This window comes from Crassostrea angulata, chromosome 8 (genome assembly GCF_025612915.1).
Source record: "Crassostrea angulata isolate pt1a10 chromosome 8, ASM2561291v2, whole genome shotgun sequence".
Lineage (NCBI taxonomy): Eukaryota > Metazoa > Mollusca > Bivalvia > Ostreida > Ostreidae > Magallana > Magallana angulata.
Window position 1 is genome coordinate 7443758 of NC_069118.1, and position 10768 is coordinate 7454525.

General features: G+C 33.2%; 1 protein-coding gene and 1 pseudogene across 1 annotated transcript; both read right to left on the reverse strand.

Moving 5' to 3' along the window:
- Window positions 1-1304: 1304 nt before the first annotated feature.
- Window positions 1305-3889, reverse strand: LOC128157708 (uncharacterized). The gene is made up of 2 exons (XM_052820312.1): window positions 3753-3889; window positions 1305-3175 (listed from the first exon to the last, which is right to left on the reverse strand). The coding sequence occupies exons 1-2, from the start codon at window positions 3788-3790 to the stop codon at window positions 2824-2826; spliced, it is 390 nt and encodes a 129-aa protein (XP_052676272.1). The 5' UTR covers window positions 3791-3889; the 3' UTR covers window positions 1305-2823.
- Window positions 3890-3950: 61 nt separating this feature from the next.
- LOC128157709 (probable cytochrome P450 CYP44) lies at window positions 3951-10374 on the reverse strand (annotated as a pseudogene).
- Window positions 10375-10768: the final 394 nt, after the last annotated feature.

Here is a 10768-nt window from a genome sequence, read left to right on the forward strand (position 1 = left end):
TTATGTACATGGTATAAAATTTTCAAGCTGTCACGTTTTTTTAGCAATGTATATTTATATTAAAGGGCATAAATGATTATTATTTTCCAATGCCAAAACAAAATAAAACTCAGACAGTATCAACTCTTATCGAAGTAGATATACATTTTTGTTACTTTGAACAAAATTGAATTTTGATTTTCAAGATAATTGGTGTCACGTGGTTATGCTCCCCGGTATCTTAATTATTTGGAATTTTTATCAATCTTGTATAATAAAAATCATTTCTAAACTTACAAAGACGCACTTATACTTACATTACATATATTGTAGTAACCCTGTTAATTTTTCAAATAATTCTTATTCAACTCAAGACAATTTGTATTATTCAAAGACAAACTGCAAATTTAATATATGTACATTCTGCATTTAAATTAAGACAAAATAAATTCTCGCGCATGCATTAAAAAATATTTCTTAGTGTTAACAGTGACTTATTGGTCAAATGGGCCGGGTGTTTGATTTATGTAATTATATACTATTCAATTGTAAAAGAAATACACAGGTCCCTATAATACATTTGTAAATGATTTACTCATTATTTATTACTTACATTACATATATTGTGGTTGCCCTGCATGATCAACACTGATTAGGCTTATACATGTATAGGGAATACCTATCCAGCCTACCCAATATATTATGTAAATATGTACCATAAAGTATTTAAAAACAAATCAGCGACTTCAAGACTTCAGTTCTTTTATTTCACCACAACTAGTATACCGGTTTTGTCATAAAACAAATTTGATGTTCTCTTATATGTTTTCATTTCATGACGTCCGTCTTTGTTGAAAATATTTCACTCTTCTCTCTGTATTTTTTTTAATAACTATGTTAACAAACTCAAAAAGAAGATCGGCGAATAAGGCGGGTAAATACATATATTATGATAGATAAGATACTAAAAAATAAGAATATAAACATATCTGAACCTTCTTCCAAAATTCGTATCAAATGATGTAAATTTAAGATAACATCAAATTGTAACCCGCCAATAGGTTCAATACTTAAAATATATAGGTTTGAACTATAGCGTATGCGTAAAAAAAAGTCTTCGAATAATATATCTGTGCTTCATACGTTTGTTTAATAAGGTCCAATGGAAAACGTACCAATTTGTATAAACTTGGAGTGGTCACCCACCATAGAAATATTATATTTTGTATCCCAACAATTGAACGTTTTAAAAAATTAAAAGAGACCCTTAAACTTGTGGCAAAATCGCATATGGCATTCAATTAAACGTTGTTATAACAGTTAGAGCACCAACATTTATTCTTTCACGCGTTCCTTCTTCATAAATCTTGAGGCTAATTTTGTTTTTCCTTTTTCGTTGAAAATAATTCAAACTGATTATGAAATAGCATCGTACTTTTGTAAAATTGTAGAACCGTTTTAACAAGAGCTTTGACTTTGGGCAGAACGTGACAAAGTCAGATTTGATGAAGGCTGGATCTACTCATGGTTATCCATTCAATCATTGGCTATATGAATGCATTGAACGCAGTGACATCTGTCCGACTTCATTCAGGTATTACATGTATATATATTTCGTTAAAACGGAGTTAATTTCACACAACAGAGAAGATCTTGGAAAACAGCTTTCAAGTTTTGACAGTCTATGGATATTGATGAACTTATCTTAGCAAATTAGAATTAGAAAAAAGGAGGCCAATATTTGATGCGAAAACTAGATAGTAACATCCCACCGAAAGTCCAAGCTCTTGTCAAAACGGTTCTATGTTATTTTTAAAAATAGATTTGAAACGAAAAGAGTTTCTCATAGCGAATAAGAAGAAAGAAGGTCAATATACGAAAGCTTGTTTTGATGAGCAAACTACATAGTAACATCCCACCAAAAGTCCAAGCTCTTGTCAAAAAGATTCTATATTAAAAGTAGTCATGTTTTATATTTTATTTGATGAAATGAAAGAACATTACGATTAAAATAGTGGGTATATGCGCCATTTTACTTCTATATTTTTTCAATGCCCAACGATATTGTCTTTTATTTGCACTTCAATCTGTTTGAATGCTAATAAGAGTTTCTTTTGGAGACGTAATTTTGTTTTAAATTTACTTTTTTTCATTTTAAAGAAAAAAGGAAAAGATTTTTCACATGTTGATTCACATTGATATACAAAAGATGTTCATTGAACACCAAAATTGATTGCAAATCACTGATGATTAATTGAATTGATTTGTATATAACTTGTAAATTAGCACAACGATTGCTTTATTATTATATAGATGGGAGGATTTTCAACTCTATATTTTGAACGTATTCTGCGTTCAAACGTACTTTGCATTCAAAATACTGATACATGTAACCGTGTTCTAAAACGAAAACAGTTCTTACAATACAAAAATAATACACAAGTTTAACTTTTTTTTAGGCAGAATTAAAGTATTAAAGTATCCCGTCAGTGGCTTTCGAAATTCAACAGTTTGTACGCCTTTATTTTTGTCTTCTCGATCAGTGACTGAGTTACCATCTATGCAAAGTTGTTCATAATGACTAGCAATGAAATCCGTCGACATGAAAATATAGCAGTTAGCAGACTGTATACAAATGTAGCTGTGGTACTCATATAAATAGCTACAGTTGTGTACAGTACTGATATAATGACTAGCAATGAAATCCGTCGACATGAAAATATAGCTGTTAGCAGACTGTATACAATTGTAGCTGTGGTACTCATATAAATAGCTACAGTTGTGTACAGTACTGATATAAATAATCCACACTGTTAATAGATAAGAGCTATGGCTAATATTGATTCATGGTGATGAAGTCAAAAGTGTTCTTTCTGTGACGTCCACTTCCTCGTTGCCGTCTGCTTTCTCAGCCTCCATTTGATTTCCTTTGACGATACACGTAGCAACACCAGACATGACGGCAACTATCAGCATTAAAGTGAATACTCCAGAGAGAATATTCAGCTTGTCCGAGTCGGGAGACTCCGAGCTACTACTCTTTGTGATGTTTTCCGTCTTGTTGTTATCAAGGGTCACACAAACACCCATCAGCAAGAAAGCGATGAACACAATAACTTGACTTTTGCTTGTTATTACATTTTGACAATACGCTAGGTGAAGTTCCATCAGGTTAACCTCCGTCCAGAATTGCTCTCTGCAAAAGTAAACTGATGAAGTGAGTTGCGCTTGTCTCCGCCAAGCGAGAGTGTGATCATTAGTGATCAGTAAATAATTTTAAGGTGGCTCACTACACCTTAAATTAGTTTATCAAAACAACAGAAAATTACTTGATTCTGAAAGAAAGCAGACGAGGCATAAGAAGTATATAAATCAAATAGGCGAAAAAAATACTTAATTTTGGATATTTTTAAAAAAACCCCAAAAACCTGTGATTTCAAAAATTGTGTTCAATAAATATGAATAAAATCCCCATTTGGATTTGAACTCGTGATCTGCGGTTCAAAAGCCCGATACCTTAACCACTGAGATATAATGAAATTTAACTAAACTGATCGATGCTGATCGATACATCAGTTTAACAAAACATTTAAATAGCCATCATAAGACGATGCATGTGTCCTGAAAAGTCAAATTATATACATGTAGCAAGCGACCTTAACATGCTTCATTATAGAACATTGTAGTCATAATTAGCTCATGAACCCATTGCCAAAACTTCATAATCAATCCTTGCAATATTTGCAAATTTCAGAAAAGTTCTAGTATCTTACCTGTGTGTGACATGGCTTTTCGTTTTATGACAAAGCATGGGAGAGTCACATCTGTGTCTTCTCTATTGAACTTGACAAAAGGTCCCCGATAAGGAGGCAGTGTATAGTGAGGAACCCCGGAAAATATCCACGTGCTTTCTTTTGTTTACGTTAATATTACTGCATTATCATATATGAATTTTCGAAACAGGTAATTGTGTTGTTTAAAGTGTAGATAACAGAAAGATAACAATTACCAACTTTCTTAGATTTTATTGTATAAAAATAATGCTTGTAACATACATTGGTAAATCTAACTAATCTGTGCTTAAAAATATTAAACATGTATCAGCAATAATAGAACAATTCAAGAAAAACATTTAACATTAAAATCATTTAAATACTTCAACAATTAGAATTCAGAACAAGTAGGCCTATTTCTAAAATTTAATTATATCGTTCAAAAAGTGCACAATCCTATACAATATCTTAAAAAATATAATACAATGTACTCCAAAAGATGGACGAAAGCATGCAATAAATAAATCTATAATCCTTTTTAATTTTGATTGCAAAAGAAACGGAATCGATCCCGAAGATCTTTTTCCAGACCAAGAAAGAATTGTTTTATTCGTAATTTCTTGTTCACTGACATTGGCCTTGTGACGAGTGTCTGTCTTTGAAAGTGAAGGTCACTGGCCTGTCAGGAATCATCAACATCTGGAACTTCATGTCAAGGTCACCATTGTACTCCAGACTAAAGTTCTTCACCATCTTGGACAACATGACGTAAAGTTCTTGTTCTGCAAACCTTCTCCCTACAAATAGTGCTCATGTTAAAAAATGATAGTTTTTATCGATTTGATTTAGTCGTTAAAAATCATGGTAAGTAAATATGTCATAATTTAATAATTAATCCAATCTGCCAAATATCAGTAAGTGTTGGAGGGCATGCGCATGGGTTGTGTCCAAGAAAGCGACACCGTAAATATCCAAGTGTGTTACATGTACAAATTGTCTTTATTTTATTCATCATAATTATCAAATAAATTGTATATCCATATCATGAATAAACTGTTCTTGTGTTTAAGAAGGAAAAAAAATGGAAAAAACCTGCACACATTCTTGGTCCATGACCAAACGGTATGAGTACATAAGGATGGATGTTCAAAGCCGATCCGTCCCTCAACCAGCGCTCGGGTAGAAATCGATCTGGCTCTACAAAATACTCTGGGGACTTGTAGTGTACATAAGGGGCCAACTCCACTGTGGTCTGTGAAAACATAAAGTTACAACCATGTACAGCAAAGGCAAACATGAGGGCAACAACTTGTGACATACATGTACGAAGGAGAAAGTGACATATGAAGGTAAAAATATTGATAGGGCTGAAAAAGCCCTATTGTACAAATATCGACAATGTACACTCTGGGAAATTGCAATGTTTGCTAATTTCAAATACATGTATCATGTTTCAAGATATAGAAATAAATTAATTATAACTACAGAGCGGTTTATTTACTGGATGAAACAAATTTATAGTGCCTTGGTGTTGATAGAGATTCACAAGTAGTAGGAAAGTGTCATTCAGAGCCATGTCAGGAAAGACAGTACGGGAAGGCTTTACGTCCGCGGTTATAGTGACCAGTCCAAACATCCGGTATTTATTTTAAATCTTAATTAATTTTGGCAAACTTCAATTTAAAATATACTTTTATTCTTGCATGAAATTCATCCAAAGCATTCAATACTGGTGATGCACTGAACGTTATCTTAATGAAAACATCATCCAAAAACAGTTTCTTTTTTATTATTTCATTATACATGTAGTTGTTAACAATACGCTCACCCCTTCTGGTACAAGGTAGCCGCCAAGAATCAGGTCTTTTTTCAATATTCTTTTCTTTTCAAGTCCAATTGGCATGATCCTGAATTTGTTAAAACCAACTTAAATACAATTCTTGATCTTGTTGATCTCTTCAAGTAATATCTTTCAGTTGTTTGTGGGTTTTTTTTTCGCCTTTTAGTAAAACAGTGTGTGTTCAATAATTGTTAGTCTTTAGAATTAAATCAAATACCGGTATACATGTATAGCCTATGTCATAAGTCATGAAAGCAGTACTATTACATGTTACGATTCAAGAAAAATGTACTCTAGGTTCAAAAGTACTCTAGGTTTGAAATTACTCTCTGTTTCAAAATACTTTATGTAATTGCTTCATTAAATATTGCGGTACATCGCACATTGTACATTGCACATTTACGTATAAGCTACTTCTGGACAGTGTAGCTGAAAATTTGCTTAATAACCTTTGTGACTCCTTGACACATGCTTTGAGGTATGGCATTCTGGTAATGTGTTCCCCTGTGATAGGTTCATCATCCTTCAGAACCTCTTGGATTTCTTCATAAGCCTTCTGTTGGACCTCGGGGTTTTTGGCCAAACAGTACATGGCAAATATTAGTGTTGGTACAGTCTAAAAATGATATGTTCTGTATATTTTACTTTAATTTATATAATGTATACTTTAAGTGGTAATAATTCAATGGCCCATGTTCAATCCAAACAATACAATAAATCTAACCAATATCAACTTCTATATAGTATCTTTTCACAAGTATGAAGTGAAATGTAATACATATATATTAATACTCGATTTTTTTATTTGCACTGATAAATGTAATATTCATATATTATGTATCTTTTGAATTTATTTTGTCTTATTCCTTATCTGTATATTGTGTAATTTTTCATTTCTATTTGGATACATTTCAATTTGTTTGGCAAAAACTCCCATCTGTATTCTTTATTTTCTAGTTTTCCATTCAATATATTTCCATTCATTATTGTTCTGTTTCATTTCGTTATAAAGTACATTATGTATTAGTATCTTATTGTAAAATGAAAAAAAAGGTGCATAGTACATATAAAAACAAAATATATTATTATAAATGTATAATACAGATGAAATAAATAAATAAATGACTGTATAAATACAAATGAAAATCATGCAATATGCATTATCAAAATGGTTTAATATAAATGAAAAAGTGGGCCAACTTACAAGTACGTATAATATTAGTGTCATTTTTATGCCTCGAGCGATAAGCTGGGTACAAATATTTTTCTTTATAAACGTATGTCAAGTCAAAGAATCCTCAAGTTTCTGAAAAAACATTTTTTTTTTAAAGTTTCAACTTGGTTTATTACTCGATCAAAAAATTCTGCATTATGTTATTATGACAATAATATGGTGTAGTACAATTGTAATATGCATATTTGTTAAATGAAAACGATAAAAAAATTTTTATCAAAACATCTAAAAATGTTCAAAACAAGTCGGTAGTATTACCGGTATTAATTAATGAGAATAATAGAATATTGCAACTTTTGACGGGCCATACACAGGTAGTCGGTCCTTACTGAATTTAGTCCATCCCCATATAGAGACAGGGTTATAATGCTGACATCTTTAAAGGACAGCTCCTTTTTAGACAATAGATATAACAGGAAGTTAAACTGTCCATCCTTTAGCTTTCCTTCTTTCTGTAGATCGCTAATTTTTGCTACCGTCTCGTCAACTAGTATCTGACCGTGTCTGAAATATGCCACAATGTTGTCATTTTTCAAAATTGTCATTTTCAGCATTAATAAAACCTAATCCGAACGCCAAATTATTTTGGCGTTTTTGCGTATTTTCAGAATATCTTTTTGAAAGTACAAAATCAATATTTAGAGGAATACACTATCAAAGTGATTGTTGTATTAGACTTTCCGTTTCCTCCGACGCATTTTTGTTTTGTTTGCAAATTAAGAAGATAAATGTATCAACACTCTTGTTAAACAAAGACAGCTCTAACTATTAAAGCCTCAAAATATATATTACCCAAAGAAATAGTCTTCTGCGTCAAGAAGTTTTAGCCAAAGCCTTGTAGTGAAGACTTTATGGAAAGGCACGGAAAAGTTAATCTTTGCAGACACATCAAATATGTCATGATTGCTGTGGATCATGCGCATAATGTGAGAGGTAGGCGGGTCCACGAGACAACCAAGGCGAGTCTCAAAACAGGTCATACCAGAGGCTGTCAATGAAAATACATCAAATTGCTCGGAGACTGATGGCATATACTTATTATAAGAAATAAAGTACGAGTTTTCGTGAATGTTGCAGAATAACCTCCGAGGTCGAGAAATGTTGTTTTGAAATATAAAAGCCGAGGCGTTAGACGAGGCTTTTATATTTCAAACAACATTTCGAGACCGAGGAGGTTATCCTGCAACATTCACGATAACAAGAACTTTATTTCTATTCTACTAAGAGCCCAGTATTTCTACAGATCGTTTCTCCTATAGAGAGACGATCTAGGTCATTTTGACGGCTGTTCCGTGTAACCCTAACGGTTTTGTTAGTAATGTTTACATGTGTATCGATCAAAGGAATCACATGCAGACGACAGAATTTTTTTTGGATTTTTAATGCTCTTCACTTATTTATGAAATATCTTTGAATCATGTTCCTACTATTTTAAGGGCAATTTAATACTACTACTACACGTTATATATTTTATGTAAAAACACGCAGTGAAAATGTGGTGGGGAGGTCCTAGGAACAGCCGCATTGATCTCTTAAAAATAAACAGTTGAGGCAATACACATCGTTTTGACTGGAACTAACACGTGAAATTGACATGGTTTTAAAAACAGTTCGAAGTTGTACTTTCATGATCAGTGCGAGACAAATAGGTATTTCTGATCTGATAATTTACTGATGACGTTCGTGGTATATTGGATAATAATGTCCGCGGCATCTCTTTGATCTCGGCAATTAACTGTAGTAGAATACCCGATATTTTATATATGAATTGCACCTCTCTCTCTCTACCTCTCTCTCTCTCTCTCTCTCTCTCTATAAAGATAAAACTTTCAATATAAATTTTTATATAAAATTGCGAAAAATGTCAACCTACATTCTAGATTCCACTTTGCCGCTTCCCATCTAAAGCCCTCTACTGCCCCAGCGTCGTTCCGAATTTTCTTCAGTCGTGCAATGAAATCCTCAGCGACTTCGTCTACTAAGGGGAGATAAACGGTGACCGCTTTTGGTCTGACCATCATCTTCTGTACAGCGCTCCTTAACCTGTACCACTAGTCCCCATTCCTATAATAATCATATCTATGTTTTCAATATACAATAAAAACGTTGATCCTAACATAATTCAGAAGTTGGTTTCTGTATTAACTAGCATTACTTTATCTTGAATAGTGGTCTGAAACCTGATTACCGGGAGTAAATCTCTAGGTAGTTCCCCTTCAATTTCACTTATTAATATATTTGTCTGTAATGTGTCTATAAAATGTTCACTGCAGTGTGTTCTGTATGAACTCTTAAAAACTAACGGTCATTCATGACAAAATGGCTTTAGTTTGTGGAAATGGTAAACCTTTTGCATTTTCTTTGTGTTATAAGCTATATTAGAAAAAATGTATTCTTCATACATGTATATATAAAACCTCACGTGTTTCCTATCCCCGGGGAGAGGCCCCTCTGTTGTCTATACAGTTTTGTAGTGACCAGAAGTGGAGAGACGTTTGGTTGTTTGTCCTCATTCAAGAAAACTGTTCGAACATCATCTGGGTCATAGATTCGGACAAAGGTAACACCAGCAATGGTCTCCTTGACGATCGGGCCGTATTCTTTATATCTTGACATATGAGCATCCTGATATTTGTCTACTGTGAACCTTTGAAAGGGACCTGCATGTAGTGAAACATCCTATTATTGTCCCCTGTTGTTTTCAAAGTCGCCGGAATTAATCATCACTTATATTCAACTAATGAAACAACACACTGTATTGTGAATGAATTGGCTCAGTGGTATAGAACACCAGACATTAGGCATAATAGAATTGGGGTTTTTAGGTTGTGGATTCGAAACGCTAGGATTTTTTTTTTTTATCGTTTGTTAAAATATTACAAACTGAATATAGTTAAAAATTATCCTTTTGTAAACTTGTTTTATAGCATCAAATATATTTAGGCTAATTGGAAAAAAATATCAAATTTTAAATTGTATTTTACTTAACTAAATGGGCAGTTTGTTGTGCTATCTTTTTCCCCATCTTCTTCTCATCATTCAATAGCCATTAAATGTTTATACTTAATACAGTATTAACATACGAAAATCAAAATTGATATGAATCGTTAAATGTATATAATATATATATTTTTTATATTAAAGATCATTATATGAAAAAATGACTTTGTCGTAAGATCTTTAATTGTAATACAGTCCTAAACCTAAAAAGGGTTGAATTAATTAAATCAACTGTTTAATTATGTAGACCACAGCAAACTGTAATAATAATTAGATTGGGTGTTAGCAAATCATATACCTTTTCTATACTGCAGCAATGTACCAAGATAAGGCAGGCCCTTTGGTTTGGGTATGTCTTTGAATGGTTTGACGTTCTGGATCGAGGAGTTGGGTTTTGTCTCATGGTTCTGGTCTGTAGTCACCACTCTCATATATCGCCGACATTGCCCGAAGAGGAGGTTGGATTGAAGATAACACTGCCGGCTACACATAGTTCTGTTCTTACCACACTCTCCTTGTTATAGATATTAAATTGCATAACTCTCATAATTCACATTGCATGTATATCTGTAAAGGTCAGACAATGGGTCAAATGTCATCTTGTTGTTCTCTTTGCTTCAGCGTTTTCCTACCAAACTACTAGTATAAGTCACCGCCCCTTTCCCACCCTCACGTCTTACAGTATACATGCGCAGATCTAGCGGGGGTTTGAGTTGGGGGTTGTGACCCCCCCCCCCCCCCCCTTCTCCTGGAAAATTTAAATTTGTTAAATTTACATAGTATAAAATTACGCATACCGAAAATATTTTGGATCCCCCCGGAAAACTTAAATATTCCTCGCACACACCCCCCCCCCCCCTTGGAAAAATGTTCTGGATCGGCCCATGACTGAGTACATGTACTACCAAATGATGACCTGCATGTCTCCAATCTGAGATACAG